Here is a 27,823-nt window from a genome sequence, read left to right as displayed (position 1 = left end):
CCGTTAGCTTTAGGCTCACCCATCATGTTGACGTTCCTCCCTGCCGCCTCAGAGACCCGATCATTCACAGCCAGACATTCCCCTTCTGGCGTACTGGCGTAAAGGACGTAAAGGGGTTTGCGTAACACGCTCGTTCACACAGGACCGCACGCCAGATAAAAGGCGCAGTCGAAATGTGTGAATAAGAACGTTTATCATCAAAACGTCTCGCGATAGATCGTGCGTTGAATTGGTAGCTGATGGATGTGTTGTCGCGATGTTTGGTTATTGGTTATTTATCTTTTTATTTTATTTTATTTTTATAAATCGTAATTTGATCATCATAATTCATCATGTTAAACTCTACTACGGTATAGTGATGTTATACAATTATATGTATACGACTGTTGCCATATTATAGTATATTAGAATACTGATCGTTGCACAGTCAGTTTATATAAAAAATATTAAAATGTAATTAATTATTTAAAGTTTAGAGTTTTACAACGATCTTTCAAATAACAGCTACCACACACGTGTGTATTTAGTTTATTGATGATTGATTGCTTGGGTGGTTGGTTGATTTTAAGTGTTTAACTCTGCAGGCTGCTGCTGGGGGAACAACCAGGGACACATTCCAATGTAGCGTCCGTGGTAGCCATGGTAACTAGAACCTGATAACATTGTTTCTTCCGATTGGTTTAGAAAATCGTCAATTTAAAGTGTTACCTTTTCTCATTGGGCCATACCTCTCCATGAACTGTCTGCTCGTTTGACCTAAACTGCTGCAACCTTGATAAAAACCACACATATTGAATTAAGAAGCTTCTGGAAAAACGAACAGGTGTGTTTCACAGCTTGGCTATGGTGAAGGAGGGTAATAAGAGATAAGGTAATAAGAGATGTCTCAGTGTGACTTAATGCTTGTTCAACAAGTCTCTCTTCCTTAATGTTCACCTAGGCTGGTCGGGTTGACAGTGACGCAGAAACAGTTTTCTAGCGAGGAGACTGAACTGGCTTTTGATCATGATGATCCTATCTTTCTTTATGTGTACCCATATCATCTATTAAATGCATCAGTGACCTGCTGTGTCAAATACCTGAAGTCGAACCCTCAGGTATGACCCATGGAAGCAAAAGGGTGTTTTTAAAATGCCCAACCCAGTTAAAAAGGTGAGACGAGCTGACAAACTACTCCAGAAGCCAAAAGAAGTTGACAACAGGTAGGCCTAAGATATCATTTTACTCTAATCAACTAATATTATTTTTTCTCAAATCAGTCAGTTTTGTAGATGTATTGTATCTTTACGAATGTGAATACTCCCTGCATAATGGTTCGTGATGTTTTCTGAAATATCATTCCACATCAATGACCTGACTCGAATAGAAATGTATTATTTCTAGGGAGTCAAATGATCTCAGAAAGCTTCTATCCCTGCTTGCAACAAACATTCCCAGACATCAGGTAATGAAAATGTCAATTTAATATGTAGGCCTACATAGTCTTCTGTCTGTACTATCATGGTGTAAGCAGGTGTATTTTGGGTTGACGCTAGGTGGCAGCACTGAGTCCATGTAAGGTCCGCAGCGAGGGATACTTGAGCAGTGGAGGAAAATACAATAACTCTCTTCAGCAAAACAATGTCAATAAAAAAAGGACTGAGATTCACACAGCCTCAGAAGATTCTGAGCTGGAAAATTTCAGGTATGTCCCTAAGAAAGTGTATAATTGCATTCTTGAAAATATGACTGATAGTTGACCCTCTTGTGACTTTATGTCCATATTTATGTTTCCACCTGAAAGTGCTACATACAGAAATCAGAGATGTTTCAGCAGTCATCCTCTACATAAACTCTTTTTGGAGATCTTCACTGCTTTGGTCAAGAACAGACTCTGCAGGTAACCATGATCTAAGATTGCTGCAACTGTGTCTGTTCATGTGCCACTCCCTCCAGGCTGATGTTATGCTGGTTAATGAAAGAAAGATTTAGAAAGGTTCTTGCTAAGTTGTGTGCTCTATCTACCTCTTGTAGTGACTGGATCGACCATGCCCCACCTGAGTCTGTCTTTAGAGTGTTGATCTGCCTACGACTATTGATAAGAGAGCCACTTTATCAGGTGTGACCAATGATAGGCCTATTTCTTTCCCATGCTGTTTGCTATCTCTTATGACTTGTGCAAAATTGGCCAACAAATCAGGATAATAAAATGTTTCATGCATTTACTCTTTACATTTCATTCACTTTAACGCCTGTTTCCTCCAGAGAGTTTTCTATCAACTCCAAGGTGTCCAGTGTCTTGCCAGGGTAACATTTTCATTTATGCTCTTACAGTACACACATGTCAAGTCTACAGTATATTTCTCTATTGATTTGAGTTGCTACCATTTGATTCCTCCTCCTCTCTCTGCTCAGTACATGGACACCGTTTCCAATAGTTATCTGGAGTGTGGAGAGCTGTCCTTTGCCTTGGAGAAGTTGGTCACTATGACATGTGAGCCATATATCATTGAATCTTAACAAAATATACTGTTTTGCTAAATGCCATTACCTATTTGTTTTGATAATTATTTGTCTCTTAATCTCTGAATAGATATGTTTCAGAAACTCTCTGCTGTTGAGGATCAAAGGGAGTGGGTCACTGAGAGTGGAGCTCATCAGGTAAGCAAGTTGATTTTCTTTATTTGTAAGGGTAAGCAAGGGTAAGCAAGATTAGCAATACGTATTTGATGTACAAAACTTTTGCCCAATTTGTGAAGTTAACTTTCTATTATTTCAATGGCTGATCTACAGTAAACTGATCGGAATAACTTATATACATATACTGTATACTGAAAAATATATGCACACTGCAGTGTAAGTCCCTTTGGATAAAAGGCATATATTATTATTAATGCATTATTATTATTATTATTGTTGTTGTTGTTGTTATTGTTATTATTAATTATATTTAATAATAATAATACAAATATATGTATTATTAATATTATATTATATTAACTGGTTGGAGACTACTGTACTGCCTGAGTAAAGGTTTGGTCAGACTAGTGAGAGATGTTGTCGTTGATGTTTAGACCCTGGTGAAGCTGCTGTCGACGAGGGATAGCAGCGTTTTACTGGGAGCTCTCCTGGCACTCACCACCTTGGCTGAGAGGTATCTGTCCTCCACCTTATCTGGGGCATCACACTGTACACACGTTTCTGTTTAAATACCCTGACTAACAGCTGAACTTTTCATTCGCTCCTCTAGTACAGAATGCAAGGAGTTGATAGCAGAGCTATCAATAGTGGAAAAACTTCTGGTAATCCTACAAGAATATGATTTACTATCCAAAAGGTTTGTAACCCCCCTCACCATGTGCAACATGTTGCTTACTTTGAATACACGTGGTTGATACCATTTCTCATTCCATGCATTACAATGAGAGCGTCCTCCGATTTCTACCTCCACCAGCCTTAGTTTAGTTTAGTTTATTTATTTAGCACATGATTTTAAAAAAACTGTGCAAGGAGGGAATGAAGCCCAGAAGGCTTGTACAAAGTTCCACTCCCGTCAATAGCCAAGGTTCAATATACTACAAAGAACACTTAATACATGTAAATAAGACAAGAGAAACCACAAACAAAATCATATCCATGGGGCAAAACAGTAGGATAGCACAAACAAACAAAACAACGGAAAAAAGACACAAGGATACATAGCTTGCTCAGAACACGTCAAGAAAACAAAGACAGAAATAAGAGCAATAATCATGGAAAGGGGAAAAAAAGTTATGAAGAATATTAAAAAAAAGAAAAGAAAAGAAAGCCTTCAAGGTCTGTTCAGCCATGTTTGAACTTGAAAGCCAGTGAGAAGTACAGAAAGACTGTGTAAGGTAGGGAGATGAAATGGATAGGGAAAGGTATTCTGCTGATGAGAAGACGGATAGAGGTTACTACGCGTTAAGGCAGAGGTTGTACATTGTTTCCCTTTTTTAAATACACTTGTATTGTATTTTATCTTTACCTTTTCCTTTTACTGTTTTCCCTTGCTTTTATATTCATTCTATGCTTGTATATGTTACTATATGTTTTTATATTCACTTTATGTTCTTATTCCTGTTGTAAAGCACTTTGGGCTGCATTTCTTGTATGAAAGGTGCTATACTGTATAAATAAAGCTTTACTTACTTAATTACTTACTTCAATGTGCCTCCTCTGTCTGTGTGTGTGTGTGTGTGTGTGTGTGTGCGGGTCATGTCCCTCTCAGGATGAGTGCGGAGCTGCTGAGGCTGCTCTCCCCGGTGCGCCAGGTGAGGGAGGAGGTGCGGCAGTGTGAGGGCCTGCCGGTGCTGCTCAGTCTGCTGCACGGGGAGCACCTGAAGCTCCTGTGGAGCGTGGTGTGGGTCCTGGTCCAGCTGTGTGAGGAGGCCGACACCAGCGCAGAGATACGCACCTGGGGAGGGGTGCAGCAGCTGCTCCGCCTACTCAACAGGTGGGAGGGGCTACGCCTCCGTGGTGGAGTTAGGGAGGGGCTACGCCTCTGTGGTGGAGTTAGGGAGGGGCTACGCCTCCGTGGTGGAGTTAGGGAGGGGCTACGCCTCCGTGGTGGAGTTAGGGAGGGGCTACGCCTCCGTGGTGGAGTTAGGGAGGGGCTACGCCTCCGTGGTGGAGTTAGGGAGGGGCTACGCCTCCGTGGTGGAGTTAGGGAGGGGCTACGCCTCCGTGGTGGAGTTAGGGAGGGGCTACGCCTCCGTGGTGGAGTTAGGGAGGGGCTACGCCTCCGTGGTGGAGTTAGGGAGGGGCTACGCCTCCGTGGTGGAGTTAGGGAGGGGCTACGCCTCCGTGGTGGAGTTAGGGAGGGGCTATGCCTCCGTGGTGGAGATAGTTGCTGTATCCTCTTGTCGTGCTGTGTGATGTGTTGGAAATTCGCAGGCTCCCCAAATGAATGGTAAAGGTTGGCACCATCTCAATTTGGGCCGGGCCTGCGTAAGAGAGAGTTTGTAAAAAATATAGAGCAGGCTCAACTACCGGTAAATACCACTTCTGAGAGATGAAAATATCTGGGTGAACTTTTAAAGTGGAGTGGAATTGTGATTATTTGGAACGGTATATAGTCTGTGTGCTGTATTCCCTCCCACTGTGTGGTGTCTGTTCCAGTAAGCGGGGGGGGGGGGGGGGGGTGTCTGTGCTGTATTCCCTGCTGTCTGTTGTCTGTGTCAGTGATCGGGGATATGTGTCTGACCGCTCCTCTGTCGAGGCCCTCTCCAGTGCCAACGCAGCGGGCCGCATCCAGAGACAGCACATCAGTGAGGAGCTCAGTCCACAGGAGGAGGTGGACAACACCATGTCTCTACAGTCAGGTAACAACTAGTTCTGTACCAATAGAAAGAGCGTCAGGACGGACGGCACATAGCCATTGGCTTTAACTCACATCAATCATCTCCCACAACACTTCCACCCTCCCCCCCAGTGCTTGCATACCACCACGTTTCCGATTTGGAGCTATGCCTCGCAGCTGTGTGATTCATTGAAATCAAATAATAACACATATTTTACTCAGTGAATTTCACTCCCACTAAGCACAGCTTTGAGTCATTGTAATTTCAGGCTTATATGCGCTGTGTGCGATAGCCTGAGGACGAGGTTAGGCAGGAAATACTACCTGGAATATTCTTCAGGCTATATTGATTGTGGTAATCTGTATCACTCCAAATGACAACGTCGACATTGACTAGACATCTTTCCCAGCATGCTGTGCGGCTCTGACTGAGCTTGTTCTGGATGACACCACTGCACACCATGTAGTTCAGGTGAGAGGACCTACCCACAAACAGAATAGTGTTGAATGCCATTTGGTTGCAAATTATACAATTCTGGTGAATTTAGGAATTGTGTACTTTTCAGTTGAGGTAATTGTGTAGTTTTTAGTTGAGCTAATTAATAATTTTCCATTCTTAATATTGAAACAACACAAAATAAAATAAATAAACATACATTTGAAATACATAAGCTACTCTTTGCTTTCCCAGGAGAATGGGATCTATGGAATAGCGAAGTTGATTCTTCCACAAAGTTCCCAGACTGGACCAAAAGCAATATCTCTACAGGTACTTCAAATGTATTCATGCGGTAGCGTGATTACCATTATTGCGTTCTGTTTGTCTTCATATCACCCTGGTGATGTGTTTGTTGTTGTTGACAGTGCTATGCATTCCGGACCCTGCGTTTCCTCTTCAGCATGGAACGAAATCGACATTTCTTCAAGAGGTGATTTTTTCAAAAGGTGCCCTTCTGTTCTGTACATTTGAAAGCAGTTTTTTAATATGTTGTTTTATTCTGACATTCCAAGTGTTTTTCCCATTTCAGACTCTTTCCTACAGATCTGTTTGAGATGTTTATTGATGTTGGACATTATGTGCGTGACATTACTGCCTATGAGGCACTGCAAGCTAAAGTCTCTCTCTACACTGTAAGGACACATCCTTTCTTATGCTCAGGGGAGGCTGGTGGAGGCAGGAATCAGAGGACGGGCTCATTGTAATGCATGGCATGGAATAAAGAACAGTAACACACACACACACACACACACATACCATTCCCTATTCCATTCCATGCATTACAATAAGCCTGTCCTCCAATTTCTACTTCCACCGGCCTCCACCATCTCATTTTCCTTATTACTCATTTATATCAAGCGAAACATAGCTCCGTTTTATAATAAATGATCAATCATTCATCAAACATGTGAGCGTTCTTTTTTCAATAGTCGCATCGCTCTGGGAGAATTGTTTAGTAACGTGACTTTGCCGTGTTGTGGTTAGGAGGAGGATCTGGACAGTCTGAGGGAGAGCATCGAGAGTGTGGATCAGAACCGCCCCCCTCTCAGAACCATCAATGGATACGCCATACTGGACCATCTGGGCACCGGAGCCTTCGGCAGTGTCTTCAAGGTAGACTTCTCCTCTCTGACAACCCTCCGCATGCTCCTCTGTGGCTCACTTAGTAGAGCATTGCACTAACAACTCTCAGTTTATGGGCTCATTTCCCGCTGGGACCCCATATAGGCCCACTGAAAAATGTATGCGCTCACTGCAAAGTAAGTCGCTTTGGATAAAAGCGTCGGCTAAATGGCATATATTATATATACAGTATTTTTATCATCAATGTCACCGATGACCTCCCAAGGCTTAGTGGTAACGCGGTGTTCGTTGTGTAGTGCCAGTGAAATAGCGTCGTCCACAGACCTGTTGGCAAACTGGTGTGGGTCCAGTGAGTCTGGTATGATGTTATTGATGAGTGACATCACTAGTTTCGCCAGGAACTTCATGACAAGAGGCACTATGGTAGTCATCCTGAAGCACGTGGGGACCGCCTGCTGTGTCAATGATGTGTTAAAGAGGTCTGTGAAGGCAGGAGCCAGCTGTGTAGCAGCGCACCTTTTGTACCTTTTATAGCTGCTGATGCAGTTCCTTATGTGGTCAGCGGCAGATTTAGCATATCCATTCAAGTCCGAGGTGGATGTTTTAAAGTATCCCCCAGTCGGTCGTTTTCAGGCTTCCTACTAGTCTTTCCTGTGCTTCCTCAGACCAGGTCTGAACTGACCTGTTCAGACTGACCTCCAGGAGTAGCAGGGGAGTGTGGTCGGACCTCCCGCAGGCTGGATGTGGAAGTGCACGTTATGCCCCCTTAATGGTGGTGTAGCAGTGATCCAGTGTTTCGTCCCTTCTCGTTGCACAGATTGAGACATATTGAGAGTTCTTTGGTAGCACTTTCTTGAGGTTGCAGTGATTAAAATCCCCAGCCACAATAGACACAGCCTCAGCGTAGAGAGCTGGATGGCTATTGCTTTGTGTAGCCTAATTCATGTAAAGCGGAACTAGCCTCAGCTTGTGGGTGAATGAATGAATGAATGAATCTTTATTTCAAACATGATTAAAAAAAAAAAAAAAAAGGCTAATAACTAATAATGAAAAGTACAAGTATCACTGTTCGAAAGGGAGTAGGATGAAGCCTAAGCTTATCATAATTTTCCATTCTTAATATTGAAACAACACAAAATAAATAATTAACAAACATCAGTATCCGCAATGTAATACAAAAGAAAAAGACAAAGAAAACCACAGCTTACAATCCAGAAGACTAACAATCTTCTAAACAGCTGTAAGCATAACTCCAGCAGCAGACTCCCTCGGTGGTCTGCATTTCATTGTGAGGTATTCCAAATTCTGTGAACATGAGCTAGATAAAATCTGTATCTTAACTCCCTGCTTTGTACCAATATCCAAAATGAGTCTGTAGTGGGAGCATTATTTGAGAAAGGATATTGGTCTATCAAAATACGCTACCCCTGAAATCTTAAATAAAGATGTTATAGAAATATGAGTATAAAAATATGCTCCCCATATTCTTACAGGATACATGGAGTGAGCAGTGGTGTAATGTAATATGGTTCTCTTGTGGGAGCATTATTAGACAGAGGATATTGGTTGGATATCTTTCAGACATCCTTGAAATGCTTGACACCACAGGAGTTTCATCCATTAGATTTCAGCACCAATTACATGCATGAATTTGTATTCCATGGACCAAGTGGGACTCATGGCATACACAAAATGTCTCATGTTCAGAACACCCACTAACAGACTGAAGAACAGCTTTTCTTCCCCAGGCCATAAGACTGCTAAATAAATAACACACACACACACACACACACACACACACACACACACACACACACACACTCCAATTCCTGTGCAACACTTTTCTGAATGTATATTTTGAGTGTATACTTTTTCTTACCTTAAATGTATATACAGTAATTTGATTTTTAATATATTTTTATTTTTTCCTCTTATATTTTGTTATTATATTCTATATGTCTTCTTATATGCACCCTAAATGCACACTTTTGTCCTAGTGTAACCAGAGTGACAAATAAACATCTTATATCTCTTGTATTGATATATTTGAATTCTATATCATTTGTCTGGGGTTGTGCTGAGAGGTCCGTAAGCAGAGCGGACAGAATCTTCAGGCTCTGAAGGAGGTGAACCTCCACAACCCTGCCTTTGGCAAAGACAAGAAGTCCCGGGACAGCAACGTAGACAAGATAGTGTCTGAACTCACCATCATTAAAGAACAGGTTAGGATTAGTTTACTATTTAGTTATTGCCCACAAGCCCTGTTTTTATTAATTGATTTAATACTTTGTGTATAACATACATTTACAAACATGCTATGGATTACATTACACTCCAGTGATTTCTATGGTATTATATAACTTAAAGACATTAGTAGACATGGTGTTACTCATTTAACCACTGTTGATTACACCCCTTTTTTATCTGTTCCTTGAAGATGACCCATCCAAATATTGTGAAATATTACAAGACATTTTTGGAAGGTAATGTACAGTATCACAACACATTTAAACTCACCAACAAGCACAATACATAACTAAGAGAACTATGAACTATGGACTCTGTTGTAGGTGACAGACTGTACATCGTCATGGAGCTGGTAGAGGGTCTTACTCTGGCCGACCATTTCAACTCTCTGAAAGAGAAGCAGCAGCAACTCACTGAAGAGAGAATTTGGAACATATTCATTCAGGTAACACATTATTCATGAACTAATCTGTTAATCTTTATCCACCCTAAGCGTAGGAAATCTTTTGTCGTAATATTATTATGAGGATCATTAGGTTATTTTGGTGCCCCCCTCCAGGCTCTTGGTGCCCTACTACACACAGCTTGTGATGCGCGTGTATGTAGCAGCGGCCCTGATAATGATCACATATACTGTTTTGACTATTAAAAGAGTATCATTTGTTTCTTGAAATTCCTCAGATGTGTCTGGCATTGAGGTATCTGCACAAAGAGAAGAGGATCGTCCACCGAGACCTCACCCCTAACAACGTCATGATGGGAGAGAGGGACAAAGTCACCATCAGTCAGTCTATCACACTGTGCTGCTTTTTATGCTCTATTTGTCTCCCCCCATCCCTCCTCATCTCTCACTCTATGCCGCCTCTATCTGAATCGAGGCACAAACCAGTGTGTATTGTACTAAAGTGTACAGTACCCCAGCAAAGCACTTTTATTGTCTATCTACTCTAGCCCACTTCATTCACTCCATTATTTTCACATGGTGAAAGGAAATGTAGTTTATCTTCTAACGTGTGACCTGAATCTGCTTCCAGCTGACTTCGGGCTGGCGAAACAGAAGCAGGAGAACAGCAGGCTAACGTCAGTGGTTGGGACTATTCTGTATTCCTGGTGAGTTCTCTGTAAATAGAAACATGAGAGGAAAAGGAGGAAAGCCATTTTAATAGTAAACGTTTTATTACTGCTTCTTCAAGTAACGTTTATTATTATATTATTATTATATTATATTAATAATAATAATAATAATCTACTTTAAAAAACACTATTAGCTGACCTCTGGGTTATGGGCCCAGCACGCTTCCGCTGCACCACTCTGCTTTTCCTGAGACAAGTTGAGGAAGGAGGAAAGGAGAAAGGCTTCTTGCTTAGAATGTTCGAAAGAGCTGACTAAAAACACAGTTAGCAGAGGATGGTTTCGATCCATCGACCTCTGGGTTATGGGCCCAGCACGCTTCCGCTGCGCCACTCTGCTTTCACCCACCCCAGGTGGGACTCGAACCCACAATCCCTGGCTTAGGAGGCCAGTGCCTTATCCATTGGGCCACCGGGGCTTTGGGCTGTGTGACATAACCTTTTGAACAAACACAAGCAAAAAGCGAAGTAGAAAATTATCAATCCATTGACCTCTGGGTTATGGGCCTAGCACGCTTCCGCTGCTTCTCCTTAGACAAGTTGAGGAGGGACTCAGATACAAGGTAGACTGCTTGAGAACGATGGATAGGCTTCTTGCTTAGAATTTTCGAAAGAGCTGACTTAAAACACAGTTAGCAGAGGATGGTTTCGATCCATCGACCTCTGGGTTATGGGCCCAGCACGCTTCCGCTGCACCACTCTGCTTTCACCCACCCCAGGTGGGACTCGAACCCACAATCCCTGGCTTAGGAGGCCAGTGCCTTATCCATTGGGCCACCGGGGCTTTGGGCTACGTAATGTAACCGTTTGAACAAATACAAGCGGAGAAACAAAGAAAAGGCGAAGAAAAAAAATCTTCTATCACGACGACTGCCGATGGCCGCTGGAACTTGATTACTTTTCCTGCTACGACTGGTGGATGGATGATTCACTTTCTTAGTCAAATGTCTTGATTGTAAGTCACTTTGGAATAAGGTGTCTGCTAAATGCCAAAACTGAAAATGTAGAAATATGTGACGGGAGTATTGGCTTAGACCTGATATGATCCCCTTCACTACCTCAAAGCCAAGAGGTGATTCAAGAAATTCTTAGCAGAAGATGTTTTCGATCCATCGACCTCTGGGTTATGGGCCCAGCACGCTGCCGCTGCGCCACTCTGCTTTCATCCACCCCAGGTGGGACTCGAATCCACAATCGCTGGCTTAAGAGGCCAGTGCCTTATCCATTGGGCCACCGGGGCTTTGGGTTATGTGACACATAAGTGTGACACACTCTGCTTCTCCTAAGACAAGCTTTTGAACAAACACAAGCTGAGAAACAATGAAAAAGCGAAGAAAAAAATTATTCTTCTATCATGACGACTGCCAATGGCCGCTGGCCTGAACTTGATTACTTTTCCTGCTACGACTGGTGGATTGATGATTCACTTTCTTAGTCAAATGTATTGATTGTAAGTCGCTTTGGAATAAGGTGTCTGCTAAATGCCAAAACTGAAAATGTAGAAATATGTGACGGGAGTATTGGCTTAGACCTGATATGATCCCCTTCACTACCTCAAAGCCAAGAGGTGATTCAAGAAATTCTTAGCAGAAGATGTTTTCGATCCATCGACCTCTGGGTTATGGGCCCAGCACGCTACCGCTGCGCCACTCTGCTTTCATCCACCCCAGGTGGGACTCGAATCCACAATCGCTGGCTTAAGAGGCCAGTGCCTTATCCATTGGGCCACCGGGGCTTTGGGTTATGTGACACATAAGTGTGACACACTCTGCTTCTCCTAAGACAAGCTTTTGAACAAACACAAGCTGAGAAACAATGAAAAAGCGAAGAAAAAAAATATTCTTCTATCATGACGACTGCCAATGACCGCTGGCCTGAACTTGATTACTTTTCCTGCTACGACTGGTGGATTGATGATTCACTTTCTTAGTCAAATGTATTGATTGTAAGTCCCTTTGGAATAAGGCGTCTGCTAAATGCCAAAACTGAAAATGTAGAAATATGTGACGGGAATATTGGCTAGGACAGGACGTGATCGCCTTTTCCACCTCAAAGACAGGAGCTGATTCAAGACATACTTAGCAGAGGATGGTTTCGATCCATCGACCTCTGGGTTATGGGCCCAGCACGCCTCCGCTGCTTCTTATGAGACAAGTTGAGGAGGGACGCAGATACAAGGTAGACTGCTTGAGAACGGTGGATAGGCTTCTTGCTTAGAAAGAGCTGACTTAAAACACAGTTAGCAGAGGATGGTTTCGATCCATCGACCTCTGGGTTATGGGCCCAGCACGCTTCCGCTGCGCCACTCTGCTTTACCCCACCCCAGGTGGGACTCGAACCCACAATCCCTGGCTTAGGAGGCCAGTGCCTTATCCATTGGGCCACCGGGGCTTTGGGCTGTGTGACATAACCTTTTGAACAAACGCAAGCAAAAAGCGAAGTAGAAAATTATCAATCCATTGACCTCTGGGTTATGGGCCTAGCACGCTTCCGCTGCTTCTCCTTAGACAAGTTGAGGAGGGACGCGGATACAAGGTAGACTGCTTGAGAACGATGGATAGGCTTCTTGCTTAGAATTTTCGAAAGAGCTGACTTAAAACACAGTTAACAGAGGATGGTTTCAATCCATCGACCTCTGGGCCCAGCATGCTTCCCCTGCGCCAATCTGCTTTCACCCACCCCAGGTGGGACTCGAACCGACAATCCCTGGCTTAGGAGGCCAGTGCCTTATCCATTAGGCCACCGGGGCTTTGGGCTATGTCACGTAACATTTTGAACAAACACAAGCGGAGAAACAAAGAAAAAGCTGTGAAAATTAATTCTTCTTCTATCACGACGACAGCCAATGGCCGTTGGTCTGGTGGATTGATGATTCACTTTTTTTTTTTTTTTTTTTTATACTTTATTGCAGGACTTTACATTACATTTCAGTTCATTTCACACACTTTACAAGTTCTTCACTTGTTTAAGTTCATCCTGCATCATTTTAGTTTGTTTTTTTATTTTTTATAGAGAGAACAAGAAATAAAGAAAATAAAGAATAGAGACTAGAGAGAAAATATAAAAGAAAAAAAAAAGAGAGAAATTATAGGGATAGAAATAGAAAAGTAAGAGACAAAGGGAGGGGGGTGGGAGGGGTGGGATCGGGGAGGGTTGGGGGGGGGGGGCTTCCTTCCTACTCATTCATTCGGTCCATTTACTCCAGTTCATAGTGAATTGCTCTTCACGGCCTCCCACTTTGCAAGTAATTCTTTCCATTTCTTTTATGTCTTCAACAGTTTTTTTCCAATTATTAACGGATGGTGGGTTTAAGTCCAACCATTTACGTGTGATTTGCTTTAAAGCCGCGATACGTAGTATGGTGTACAAATATTTATCTCCCTCTCTGTATATATCTAATGGAATAAGACCGAGTATAATATTGACTGGATGTATAGGATTTTGTAAGGTAAATGTATTTTTTATTTTTACTTGAACTGCCTCCCAAAACCTTTTCAATTTAGGGCATGTATAGAAAATGTGTGTGTGATTGGCTTCTCGTTCCGTACATTTCCTCCAGCATTCTGCATTGCCTGTTGGCCTATATTTTGACAACATTTTCGGTGTTAGGAAGATCTTCATATTTATTTTCCAAGCAAATTCTTTCCAGAATTTTGATTGTGTTGTCTTAAATATTCTTTTGCATGCTTCTTTCCACTCGTCATCCGTAATTGTTATTGCTAATTCGTTTTCCCATTTTTCTTTAGTGTTATCTTCTTGTATCTTGATTTCTTGCATGATTTTGTAAATTTTTGAGATTTTTGTCTTTTCACTGTTTCTATTTTTGATCAGATATTCCATTAGTATATGTGATCTTTGTTCCTGTCTCCTCTGCTGTGTTATAAGGTAGCTTCTAATTTGTAAGTACTTTTAAAAATGGCTATTACTTATATTAAATTGATTAACTAAGGTTTCAAATGAGTCTATCATGTCATTTGTAAACATCTGTGAGTACACCTGTAGTCCCTTCCTAGCCCATTCTTCTAATATTTTGTCTGTTTTATTAGGTAAAAAGTCTGGGTCACTGGCTATCTCTCTCAAATATGATGATTCACTTTCTTAGTCAGATGTCTTGATTGTAAGTCGCTTTTGAATAAGGCGTCTGCTAAATGCCAAAACTGTAAATGTAGAAATATGTGAGAGGAGTATTGGCTTGGACCTAACGTGATCCCCTTTTCCACCTCAACGCAAAGAGCTAATTCAAGACAGTAGAGGATAGTTTTGATGTGCCCAGCAAGAAGGAGGCAGATACAAGGTAGACTGCTTGAGAACGGTGGATAGGGTTCTTGCTAGAAATCTTCGAAAGAGCTGACTTAAAACACAGTTAGCAGAGGATGGTTTCGATCCATCGACCTCTGCGTTATGGGCCCAGCACGCTTCCGCTGCGCCACTCTGCTTTCATTTGAACAAACACAAGCAAAGAAACATGTGACGGGAGTATCAGCTTGGAACTGACATGAAATGAGCCACTTTTCCACCTGAAAGCAAAGAGCTAATTCAAGATATACTTAGTAGAGGATGGTTTTGATCTGCCGACCTCTGGGTTATGGGCCTCTTACAGCCCTTTCCTATCAGTCTATCAGGTACCTTTTTGTCTCATCAAGTCATAACTAAGTTCACTTTAATTCAACTTTCATTTAATTTCATCTTACATTGGGTTACTCACGCGAGTTGACTGCTTCTTCTTGATTCGTTGGTACTTGCGGACGAATGAGTGAGCATGTATGTTTGTAGCTGTTGATGATAGGCTAATGCTATGATATATAGCAGGGGGAAAACATTTTTGCTCTACAAAAAAAGGATATGTTGCGACAACCTAACCAAAGAAAAACTATTCTAAAGGGACCTCAAATTCCTTTCCCCCGGTGGCTCAATGGATAAGGCAACTAAATGAAACAATTACAATTTTAAAGCAAAGCTTCTTGAAAAACTATTTTGGCTTAGCGCCCTACAGGTACGCATGCCCCTGTATTCACCTGGCGAATGCTGATGACATCATCCAGGTGTGCCCATAACTAGCCTAAACTTGTCATAGCTGACCACTAGGGGGAAATCACAAACTGAGACTTTGATATATACTGTATATGTATATACAGTATATTACACAAACACACAGTATTGCAGTTTGCACATTCTTAGAGAGAACTGAGCTCTGGGCTCTATTGCACAGGGTCAACCCCCAACAGTTAGGGGTTAAGTGCCTTCCAGTGGTGGTAGGATACAGTGGCGGCTGGTGATACACATTTTGGGTGGGGCACAGGTTATGGGGGCATGCTCCACGGGGAAGAATATCAACTTTAAAATCTGGATTTACAGTCGATTTTAGCATGAGAATATATATAACTTAATTATTTTTATATATAACTTATTAAAGGGCAAACTGCAAACACAACCAAAATATAATGCACAACAACTGACAAATCAACTGGAATAGTCTTTGTTAGCAGAGTAGACCTAATGTTAACAGAATGGACTTATACCCTTTGTCTATCTGTGCAGCGGTAAGGTGTATAATTCTAGCAGTACTGTCCAGACAGTTGTCTTGTTTAGCCATTCAACTAGGCATTATTTATTCAATGGAGAAAGACATGGAACACAATGCAATTGTGATAATAAATGTGTTCTTTGTTACTTCTTTAATTAAATTAAAGTGTACCTTTCTATTATCATAGAATATTTCCTTGAACATGTAAACTCTATAATCATACAGTTGTCTTTCTATTAGTTGTCTCTGTCATACTGAACTGTTTGTTATCATCCTGAACTATCTCTGTTGCTCACCTCACCTCAGTTCTGTCTCTATTGCTCTCCTCTCCTGTTGTCTGTCTCTCTGTTGCTCTCCTCTCCTGTTGTCTGTCTCTCTGTTGCTCTCCTCTCCTGTTGTCTGTCCGAATATCGGTTGTTAAGTCGTGACGTGTTTCCGGGTCCAAAGTTGGCTGAGGCGCTGTCTTCGAAATGCCGCAATAATAATAATAATAAATTATATTTATATAGCGCTTTTCCGAGGCTCAAATACCCTGACAGTATGGGGAAAACGGCAAAGTGCTGTGTCCCTTGTTGTATGAATAGATCCGAGTCTAAAAAACGATTAAACTTTCATTCTACCGCTGTAGTACACTGGTATTCTGGTGCGGAGAATTTCTGGTTTAGACCCGGAAATTGCAAAACGTCACGTTTGACGTCAGACTTAACAACCGGATATTCAGGGCTCTCAAGTCTCACGCATTTTTTTATTTTTACTACCCCTAGTGGTAGTGACCCTAGGCTGCAGCCTAGGTAAGCCTATAATCTGCGCATGCTCGGGGCGCATTTTTTGCGTATGCTCGGGGCGCATTTTTTGCGCCCCGACCGAGAAATAGGAGACAGCCAATTGGAGCGCTGCTACAGCTCACGTGTAAGCCAAAAGTATTTGGACTGCCATAGACTGCCATTCGGCCGGCGTCCCGGACTCCTCCCCTATGTATTTTCACAGTGAATTTTACACACACACAGATAAAATGTTTATTGTATTGGAGGATTTTTAATGAATGCTGATAGGCGCCGACAGAATATCAGCCGCATTTTATGAATAAACAATGTTTATTTAAAAAAATCTTTTTTAAGCCCTCTATTGGCCAGCCGCCACTGGTAGGATACCTTAGATATGATGCCAGCAACCCTCCAGTTTGAATGCTTTTGTCGTAGTTTTATGTCATTTAATACTGAGAATTGACGTCTTTCTGCATGCTAGGGAATCTGGCTCTGGAGGAAGGCCTTCCCTTCCTGAAGAGTTGGGCCAAGAACTGTGGCGCAGAAAGATTATGATTGGTCAAGCAAGAATAGTGACTTCAGCAGGCAGGAAACTGCTATATAATTATTGCCCCTCTGACAGGGGGCCTTTTTTGCTTTTTGCTTTTTCTCTTGTATTTTCTCTCTGCGCTCATGTGACTTTGCTTAATAAAAGGCCTCTTTGGAGTCACTTGATTTAAGCTCTTTGTGCTTTATAAGTTCTACTCAATCTATTAAGAATCAATTAAATTCACAACACTTTGATTGTAAACTCTACATCCTCTGTGTGTGTCAGTCCAGAGATAGTGAAGAGTGAGCCGTATGGGGAGAAGGCTGATGTCTGGGCCACAGGCTGTATCCTCTACCAGATGGCCACACTGAACCCTCCCTTCTACAGCACCAACATGCTCTCCCTGGCCACCAAGGTAGCACACACACACACACACACACACATGCACACTCACACACACACACACACACACACACACATGCACGCACACACATGCACTTAATCATGCACGTGCGCACACACACTCACTCACACTCTCACACACACACACACACACACATGCACTTACTCATGCACATGCGCACGCACACACACTCACTCACACACTCACACACACACACACACACACACACACACACACACACACACACACACACACAGCTTGTCTGTGTATTTTCAAGCTGATTAATACAGTCCTGTATTGGTAGATTGTGGAGGCTGTCTATGAGCCAGTGGACGACAGTGTTTTCTCAGAGAGAGTCACAGACATGATCAAATGGTGAGATCAATGATTAATCACATTGACTGATTCAAGGGATATTCCACCCAAAATACAACATAATGCTATGTAATTACCAACCTTCCCCCAGGTGCCTGACTCCGCATGCTGACCTGCGACCTGACATTGTGGAAGTCAGCTCTAAGATCTCTGACATCATGATGAGGTTCATGGACAGCCTCTACACTTCCCAGCATGCATTGGAAAGGAGAGCAGAGAGGGACAGGAAGCGAGCACAGAAGTACTTCCTGGAAAGCCACAGGGGCAGGATGAGCTATTGTCAAGCATCCATGTCCCAGGTGAGCTGTGCCAACTGGTGAAGCTAATCAACGAAATGGATATGATCAAAACACGAAAAACTCCTAGAAAAACTCCTAGAAACTCTATTTCTACATCAAAACTATGGTATCTGCACTGTTGTAAACGTGGTGTCCTTGTGGTTTTTCTGTCAGGTTCGATATATAAAAGACCATGAGAGGACCTCTATGAGGACAGAGTCTGTGCCTCCTCACTCCTCTTTAGCCTGCAGCTCAAACCAAATTGAACACAGACCCAGTCAAGGTACATCTCACTTCTCCAGTATTTCCTACTAAGTACTCTTGATTACACCTGGCTGTGAGTCTCCTTATGAAATATGTGACACAGTCTGATCACAAGGTCCTCATGTCGGGATCCGATGTAATGATCAGACTTTTCTTTCGAAAAACGTGAATACATTTCCGCGTTGTTGAAAATCAATGACACATCGCTAGTCAACTAAACAAAGCTTGTTTTGTGAGCCTGCTAACAATGTAAAGTAGTGTTATATATTCAACTAGGTAGCAGTGGGGATTACTCACCCAGTCCATTTCTTTGCAGCATTTTGGCTTGACTAGCGAATTTGTGTTGTGATTCGTATATTTCCGTAGTTCCGTGTTTCAGAAGAAAAGTCTGAACATTTTGATTGGTTGCCGACATGCGGACCAAATGATCAGACTGTGTCACATATTAGCAGCCATATTGATCACATGTATGTTCTCTTAAACATAATGGCTCAGATGAGGATGTTGATCCATCTGACACTAGCAGCCCCAGCACCCCTCAGTGTGAAACCTCTGGTGAGTCGTGATTTATTAATTCATTTCAAAATACCGGAATCTTTTGCTGAGTATTCATAAGTCTTAACTTAGAATCAATGGATATAATTTAAGGGCCTACAAAGCACAGTGTCAACGCTTCGGTGACAGATGAACAAAACTTACCTGGGTAAGTAAGTCTGTATATACAGTATATTCACCCTGATATACCATACTGTTATGCCATCATCTTGATTAGCATATCATTCTCTTTTTTCCCTCAGTGGAGATTTTGCTGTTCCAAAGTCCAAAGCTCGACCAGGTAAATTATAGTGAATAGTAGTTTGCCAATAAGACAGGGAACTCAAAGGCTGGACTCACTGGCATGTTGGAGTCATGTTATTAAAGTATCATGTTCATAACTTCCACCAATGTACATGGCGCATGTTATTTAGTATTTACTGTATGTCCTGTAGCCCATAGATGTGTGTGTTGTCCACAGCGACAGCAGGAATCTGTGTTTCTCAGAGGAAGGTTCGTCAGATCGACGATCCTGTCCAGAGACTTCTGGTACAGCTGCATAAAATCATCTACATCACTCAGGTACAGCAGATCTCTTTCCATGTGCTTCTCCTTTGTATCTAGACTTACGTCTACATTTACATTTACATTTCTGTCATTTAGCAGACGCCCTTTATCCAAAGCAACTTACAACAAATACATTTGTCTAAGTGAGTGAATCATCTATCCACCACCGTCATAGCAGGGAAAAGTCATCTATGCTCAGGCCAGGGGCAATTGGCAGTCATAATGGTACTATTATTCTTTTAATAATAACAGTAGAGAGACTGACAGCAGTGGGGAGCTCCTTCCCCCATCGGGGTGCCAGGACATTGAAGAGTCGTGACCGGGTAGCGAGACTGCCTCAACAGTTGCAGGCTCATTATAAGAAGAGTAGCATGGTGCTTTGTTATGTATTGTATGTTTTCATGTCGTTATTTATTCATTTTGCAGCTCCCTCCAGCTCCTCACCACAGTGTGAAGCGGTGGGCGATTGAGAGATTCAAGAAGTCTCTTTTCCACTATAGTAGCAGTCCCTACAATCTCAAAGTGGAACTCAGTAAGGTTAGTGCACAGCCTGGCTCCCCTGTTGTATATTAAAGTAGATCAGGGGAGGCTGGTGGAGGTGCAAATTCGGAGGACAGGCTCATTGTAATGCTTGGAATGGAATAAGGAATGGTATCAAAGACACATGGGTTTCACATTACAGTGAACCCTCTGATTTCTACCTCCACCAGCCTCCTCAGAAATAGTTTGCTGAGAATGTGATGTGACTGGTGAAAAAGTCCTCAAGTAGGGCAAGGTCATTTTTCTGTTTTTTTCAGATAATGAAAGTGCAGATTGTAATTATGATGTGTCATACATTGAAATCTGAAAATAGTTATATAGTAAGATGTGCTTATTTGAATGTTGGTACACCTCAAACAGAGAATGGGAGAAACTCGCTCTGAATCAAAGCACACGCAAAACAGCTGCTAGTAGCTAGCTGGTAAGAAGGCACATCACTATGAACACCTAACTGCATGTTAAACACATCACAACATGCTAATAGAACATCAACATCCTAAAAACACATAATTACACATAATTAGATGATCACACAGTCCTTGATTTTGACTTACCCAGTAGCCTATGACAGACCATACACTGAATCCAATATTAAGCTTTTTGGTCATTTGCACGACTTGAGAATTTCCAACATGCGGACCTTTTCACCAGACCGTATCACAAATATTAACATTTTATGTGACGTGTAATCAAGCTAGCATTACAGTGTCAGCATAACGTTGATACCATTCAATCTCAGCATAACCTAATCTTCAGGCTTCCTGACTATAGACTATAAAGTGAAATCAGATACATACTGTATGATTGTATATTCATTGAACATTATAACTGTTTTAGCGGGTCATTCGTTGTGTGATTCCTATCAATTACGTTTTTGTCTGTTATCCACACTGATTTATTTAGATTCCTACAGTAAATCCAGGTTGTGCTTATGTCATAAGTGTTGATGTCATTGTTCTTACTCTCTTCTTTTTTACATTAATTATTTTGGACATTTACATTTCCCCCCCTCTGCTTTTATTTTGTTTAAATATTGTATGATCTAGTCTAATGTCTGGATGTTTCTTTTGTCTCGATGTCTCAAGTCTGTTGACTGAAACATTGGTATCTTACCACATCAATGTAAAGTAGCAAGAAAGCCAGTGTGCCCGAGTTTTCCCTTTCCTCCTCTGATCTTATGCCATGTGCTTTGTTCTTACAGGGCTCTTCTGTAAAATAAGACTCAGTCAGATCTCCCTGCATAAATAAAGGATGACCATCCTTGACGTAGTATGTGTGATGTTTGCATCAAACGACAGCTATTCTCTTCCTGCGTCCCCAGCTCCTCCAGGGATCCCCGGAGCTGATGGAGTCAGGCTCTGCCAGCTCAGACTGGTGGTCTCTGGTCCAGTCCTTTGGGGGAGACCCTCTCAGTTCTGACAACCAAGGTACAGAACAAGTGGTCCACCGCTCTGCGTCTCAGTCGGCAGAGCATGGTGCTAACAACGGTACACATCGGTCCTCTGTGGTTCACTTTATATCGGGGGTCCGATTCCCACTGGCACTTTATATACTGAAAAATGTATGCACTCGCTGCAATGTACGTCGCTTTGGGTAAGAGCGTCAATGGAATATATAACAGAACACTCTCCTAGAGTGCTAGATCAGTAAACATGTAGATGTACACTGAATACTGGGCCAGGACTTCAGGTTGCCCTCTAGAAGACACCTAGCTACTCTGTCTGCTCTGAACCCTCTCTCCCAGTGGGTTCGGGTGCTTTGGTGCTCTTGTTACATTTTTACATGAATGCATTTTTACCCACAGGTGATAATATCATGGGCAATGGTAGTCTCAAGGAGGGGATTACCTATGAGCAGATGCAGGTTAGTGTCTCATGTAGGCGACCAGTAATGGAAGGTACAGTAACACACTTAATGAAAATAGCCTTACTGAGTTAACTTCAAATCAAATCAAATCAAATGTTATTTGTACAGCGCATGTCTTACAAGATGCAACTCAATGCGCTTCACATAATGAACATTCTCAGTCAATCAATCAATCAATCAATACTGACAGAGCTGCAAGCAGGCAAAAGTAAAAACCTGTACACTATGTAGCCAGGAAAATTCCCTTGCAGCCCTCTACACATAGAGCGACTACTAACCAGTTTGCCTACCAACTTAAACAGAGTAATATGTGTAGGCTGTGAAATGCACTATGCATGTGTTTCATTTCAGGCTGTCGTAGAAGAGGTGTTGGAGGAGAATGGATACTATGATGCAGTGTCTGCTAGGTAATGTGTCACTGTGTTGAAAAAAAAAAGAAATTCACTGGAATTTCACTGTAGTGTTAACAGTGTATCACATCTTAACTCTTACTTAATGTACGTGCATGCTCTAATAATGGATAGTGAGTTGGACGGGTGATGAGAAGGTCATGAGTTCAAGTCCCACCTGGAAACACCACCAATAGTGTGCCCTTGAGTAAGGCACTTAACCCTAAATTACTCCAGGGAGACTGTCCCTGTAATCTCTAGCACAACAACTGCCAATGGCCCCAGGCCTGAGCATAGATTACGTTTTCCTGCTATGACTGGTGGATAGATGATTCACTTACGTAGTCAGATTCTACAGTAATGTTTTGCTATCTTATTGTTGTCTGTTTTAGGAAGGACCAGGAGACAGCTGGTGCAACAAAGTGACTGCTATCCTCTATGCTATAATGCCAGATGGTATTTTTAAGTCGCACCGGAGATTGGCAGAGATATTTATGTCTATCAGACAAAAGAAAAAGACTATCCGATACCATTCCTTGAATCTACAGGAAAAAGCAAAACCTCAGGGGACACTGATTAATCCAAGTCCTGGATTAAATTGTACTTCCAATGGAGACAATCCGTGGCAGACGCGTTTTAGTGTAGGAGTAGAGTCGATCTGTGTGTGGAAATCAGAGCCATGTGACCAATGGTCTTAATAAAAAGCTTGTGTTTCATGACAGAAGTTAAAACACAGTTTCAATCTAAAGGGCCAGAACACAGAATACATACAGTATATATGTATGTATGTTATGTATGTATGTATGTATGTATGTATGTATGTATGTATGTACATTGTGACTGAACAGAACATTAAGTTCCAGTGTGTTTCATTTATAATAATAATAATAATAATAATAATAATAATACATTAGACTTATATAGTGCTTTTCTAGACACTCAAAGACGCTTAAAATGTATGCGGTTTGTCAAAGGGCAACTCTCGCTGTGAATGGAGATACTCACTTGGAACAACAGTTTCCTCATGTACAGATCAGATGTTGAAATCCCATATACAGTACCTGTCCCTCCATGCAAACGATACACTTAGCTATTTGCTGTGTTTTCCATCATGATAGGCTAGAGGACGGATTCAATAACAAGTTATTTATTAACAAGTCAGCTGTATGGGGTTCTCTGTGGGGTTCTGTTGCCCTACTTGACTTGTGTGAGGTTTAATTGTGTGGTTCATTTGCTGTGATCACTCTGAAGATTTTCTGAACTGGCACTTTACTATACTGTACTTTGAAATCTCAGGAGACAGAATAATTTACAGTAACTGTCCATCTTTCAGGATTGCATAACTGCACATGGTCCTCTGCGGTTCAGTTTAGATTGGGGGTTCGATTCCCACTGGGACCATATATACTGGAAAATGTATGCAATCACTGCAATGTAAGTCGCTTTGGGTAATGTTACATCAGACTGTTTCTGTTGGTGTGTCTTGCAGAATTCTATTGTATATGTCAGGGTTATATATATTTATTCTATCAAATTCTTCTATTTTATGAATTGTACATTTCCTTCTGTTATACGATGGCTTTGATGACATCTCAGGGGACGCTTGAAGCACTTTCAACATAAATTCTTAAACGGGGATTGTCTATTGTGTGTGTACAAAAGCAGCTATTTGCTTCATATGTGACATAAATGTCGGCCTACTGGTTTGTGGCAACCTGCCTTCAGTTGTGTTCATTTTCATAACATTTCAGAGGATGGCGGTAGCCTGAAGCCTAGAGAAGCCAGCTGTCAAGCGGGGGGTTGCTGGTTCAATCCCCGCCTTAGGAGGGAGCTGGTTGAGAGTTGGTGACTGGAGGGTTGCTGGCATTATATCTAAGGTGTCTACGACCGCCTTTGTGCCATTGAGCAAGACACTTAACCCCTCCAGGGGCACTGACTATGGCTGTGCCTAGAGCAAAACGTACATTTCGTTGTACTCTGCAATAACAAAAAGGTTGAATCTGATTTCACAACATTTTGTCAGCTTGATGGATGGATACAAACCTGACTGCCAGTGTTTTATTGCCAACCTCAAGTGTGATAAATTATTGTTTTGAGTCTTTTACATACCCTATAAAACTAAATACAAACATGTGGACATCAGGTAAAATATTGAGTAAAAAAAACAAAACAAAAAACACAGTACCGTACACAGTTTCAAGACTTTAATAGATTGGTAACTATCTGAAATATGATCATATTCAATACCACAAAAAAAATGCACCATGACATTCATCATAGAGAGAAACGTAGCCATACAATGGTATGTAGAATATACGCTGACATGAAAGTGTGTAGTAGCACTTACTTAACAAAGCCAATCATGCAAGACGTGAAATAATGGAAATGTGAACACCCACTGTGTAGTTGTAGGCACATGTTCAAAAACTCTTGTACATTTGTTACCCACCCACACACACACACATGCAGACACACGCACACACACACACACACACACACACAGACCGCTTCAGATGTGTTGGTCCACACACACACACGCACACACACAATCACAAACAGTCAAACCCCTACTAATGCATTGTTCCTTAGAATACATACAATGCACATTATCATGCCTTACCACAGTGCTGGAATGTTTCTCCACACACATCTCCACTCCCATTCAGAAGAAAGGCTCAGTGTGAAGTTAATACAAGTAACTCTTAGTACTGCACTGGACTGTTTACTTTATGTACTGTATTTACATCAAGTGAGCACTGTACATTATGATATTGACTGACACACAGGCTACCTCTGTTATCTCCAGTTATGAATAGTCAGTTGTGTCAAGTTAGTTATTAACAAGTTAAGTCCAGTTATTAATATTCTCTTTGCTCAGTGTGTAAGCCACCCCTATGAGCACTGAACCATTTTTTTATATTTACATTTCCCTTTTGTACACATGTTCAACCCCTTATTCACTCTTCAAAGAAACAGTCCGGAGCTTTTTTTTCCGCCAGGGGTGTGCACGGGCAAATACGGATCCCTGAGATCGGACCTCGCTGGGCAAGAATGTGTCTTACTGGGGCGCAACCCTCCATGCACACAATCAAAAGAAAAATGTGATTTGTTTCAAAAAGTACTCTAAAGCTACTCTTAAACTAAGTATTTATTTGTTTCATGAGGTAAGAAATTAGACTTGTGATACATCTTATGCATTTAAAACCCCCCGGTTTAAATTCCAAAGCCAAAATTCTGAGGTAAACAATTCTCAAACTAAGCTTCCGGACTGCATCTTTAGCTGTTATCGTTGGCCTTTAGCCATCTGATTCCTTTCCAGGGGGTTTCCACTGGAGGTGTTCTTCTGTCCAGAAGGTCAGGCGAAGAGCCCAGTGTCTTTGTACAGCGTGGAGACGGAGAGCGTGTGTGGGACCGTGTTCTTCTCTGCCTTCCCCTCCTGGGAGCTGTGGCTGTTCTGTTTCTGCAGGTTCTCCAGGTCCTCCAGCATCTCCTTGATCAGAGGAGGCATGGAGCCTGGGATCTCCATCTTCAGTGTGACCACGCGCTCCGCCCCTGGAATGTTACACAGGAGACGCTTGGTGAGGTCAAAGGTTATAGGGCAGAAAAGAGAGCCGTACTCTCTTGCTCTGATGCTAATTATTTATTCAACTACTAAAGGTTCGGCAGCAACGTTTTGAAGCCGAAGAAGGCTTCATGCTGTGAGACATTGGTTTAATAATTAGCATCGGTGCAATAGCGTGTGGTTCTCTTTCTATCTCCGCCAGCCTGTACCTCACCAAACTACAGTGTGCATTTTTTAGGTTTACCTGAGGGGAGTCTCTCTGACCTTATCAACACAGGTAGACTGTTATATACATATATGTATATGTAATATCCATTGTTTTGTAATGGTGTCGTAAGGATGACAAAATGTGCTAAACCATAAGCAAATATGTTACCAGAGTGAGTGGAATAGTGATTACTATCTAGCAGCTAGCCTTCACTGATTAAGGAGGTGTAAATGTTGAATGTCAGTTGGATCACAAGGATTTGTGTTGAGCATCATAAACTGTTGCTAGAGTTGTTTTTAACTGTTATCTTATGTGATTAGTTGTTGTTTTTTATCATGTGGGCTTATTGGTGAATCATTAACAAGTGTCCTAGTCTGCTGGTGAGGATGATCTGTTATTTGACATTTCAGGACATTTGTAGTAATCAAGTACGTCGTGCACAGGCCGACAGGCCGTTGACCCCTGACCTTTGGCGCTGATGCTGCGCAGGTCGGTGATCTTCATGAGGACCTTGGGGAACATGAGGGGCATGGTGGGCCGGCGTTTACGGGAGTAGATCTTCAAGGCCTCCAGTAAGGGTTCCTGCAGCACCTCCACTTTAGACGGCTCCTCCAGGTCCTGGCGATCTGACGGAGGGAGACACTGAGGTGACGCTAACTCCACAATGCTCATTTACTGTTCATTCTGATGCAATATGCTAAGCTAAGGTTACAACTCTGCATCCTTCATTTACTGTTCATTCTGATGCAATATGCTAAGCTAAGCTTACAACTCTGCATCCTTCATTTACTGTTCATTCTGATGACTTTATGCAGCTTAGCTTTAGCTTCACTTATGTAGTTTCTGCAGTTGAGAGCACTTAAGACGCACATCCACAATAGTTATGGGTTATTATGGAAAACTGTGTGTAGATGTGTAGATGTTGCTGGACGTAGTGGTTTCAAATAAGGGCTAATTTCCTGTAAACATGAGTTAAATCAGTCATTATGGCATAGTTCTCTTAGTTATTCTATTTGGGAGCAGGAACTCTGCCTGTAATGCTGAGCACTAGCTGCAGTACCTCCAGACACCAGGCAGATGGCGCTGAGGAGTCCGCTCTCGGTGTCATCCATCTCTAAGGGCAAGAGCTGGCCGGCGAAGGTGAACACCTGGTCAGTGAGCGGTCCGAAGCCGGCGTTGTGGATCTGAGTGCGGGTGAGGGTCAGGCCGTCGGAGAAGGTCATGGTGTCCTTGTCGGGGGTATACCGGGTACAGATCCGCAGAATCTACGGGAAGGAGGAAAGAGAGGGAGAATAAAGGAAGAGTTGTGTATTTGATACACAAAGAGAGAGGGGGGATGGAGAGAGAGAGAGGGGGGGGGGGGCGCAACAGAGGTAAAACAACAAAAGACATGAAAGAACATACAGGAGATAAAGAAGTAGGCCACAAGAGGCAGAAGAGAAAGAGAAAAGAGAGAAAAGAAAAGAGAGAGTAATTAAAATGTATTAATAACACCACGCGAAATGAAAGACGTCGAGTACCAGAAAAAGCGCCTGACTCATGATCAATTTAGCTAATAATTGTCCCCATGCACACGTCATCGGTAAAAGCATCTAGGTCACGTAAAGATAAACACAATCATTCTTTGATGGATCTCCCGTAGAGAAAGCGCGGGGCCGTGAGTGAGTCATGAATCCCAGCCTGTGAGGAAGCAGCCTTTGATGAAGAAGATGGCGATGGAGGAGGACAGTGAATAGCAAGAGATGGTGGAAGATGAAAGAG

At 42.2% G+C, this 27,823-nt stretch overlaps 2 protein-coding genes across 2 annotated transcripts in view; one reads left to right on the top strand and one right to left on the bottom strand.

The window, feature by feature from the left end:
• Window positions 1-24: 24 nt before the first annotated feature.
• nek10 (NIMA-related kinase 10) lies at window positions 25-23,017 on the top strand (the record flags this gene model as incomplete). Its single annotated transcript, XM_080541174.1, has 36 exons — window positions 25-98; window positions 1,098-1,202; window positions 1,384-1,444; window positions 1,536-1,684; window positions 1,784-1,879; window positions 2,014-2,098; window positions 2,245-2,286; window positions 2,395-2,473; window positions 2,573-2,640; window positions 3,054-3,133; window positions 3,230-3,316; window positions 4,229-4,453; window positions 5,182-5,321; window positions 5,710-5,771; window positions 5,991-6,068; window positions 6,164-6,228; window positions 6,328-6,430; window positions 6,783-6,911; window positions 8,966-9,103; window positions 9,319-9,364; window positions 9,452-9,573; window positions 9,810-9,912; window positions 10,163-10,238; window positions 17,362-17,491; window positions 17,784-17,854; window positions 17,946-18,153; window positions 18,307-18,415; window positions 18,892-18,951; window positions 19,045-19,099; window positions 19,194-19,231; window positions 19,412-19,512; window positions 19,924-20,034; window positions 21,359-21,524; window positions 21,842-21,900; window positions 22,255-22,310; window positions 22,685-23,017. 36 exons carry the CDS (start codon window positions 25-27, stop codon window positions 22,716-22,718), a joined length of 3,411 nt encoding a protein of 1,136 aa, XP_080397300.1. The 3' UTR covers window positions 22,719-23,017.
• Window positions 23,018-24,481: 1,464 nt separating this feature from the next.
• LOC308165943 (retinoic acid receptor beta-like) overlaps window positions 24,482-27,823 on the bottom strand; it is a 13,897-nt gene continuing 10,555 nt past the window's right edge. Inside the window, exons 6-8 of the mRNA XM_080540151.1 lie at window positions 27,123-27,327; window positions 26,530-26,688; window positions 24,482-25,844 (exon numbers count right to left, since the gene is read on the bottom strand). Coding sequence (XP_080396277.1) covers window positions 25,648-25,844; window positions 26,530-26,688; window positions 27,123-27,327 — 561 coding nt within the window. The 3' untranslated portion in view covers window positions 24,482-25,647. The remainder of the gene's footprint in view (window positions 25,845-26,529; window positions 26,689-27,122; window positions 27,328-27,823) is intronic.

The sequence above is a fragment of the Nansenia antarctica genome (assembly GCF_963989245.1).
Source record: "Nansenia antarctica genome assembly, chromosome: 10".
Taxonomy (NCBI): domain Eukaryota; kingdom Metazoa; phylum Chordata; class Actinopteri; order Argentiniformes; family Microstomatidae; genus Nansenia; species Nansenia antarctica.
This window is presented reverse-complemented; position numbering and strand designations above follow the sequence as displayed.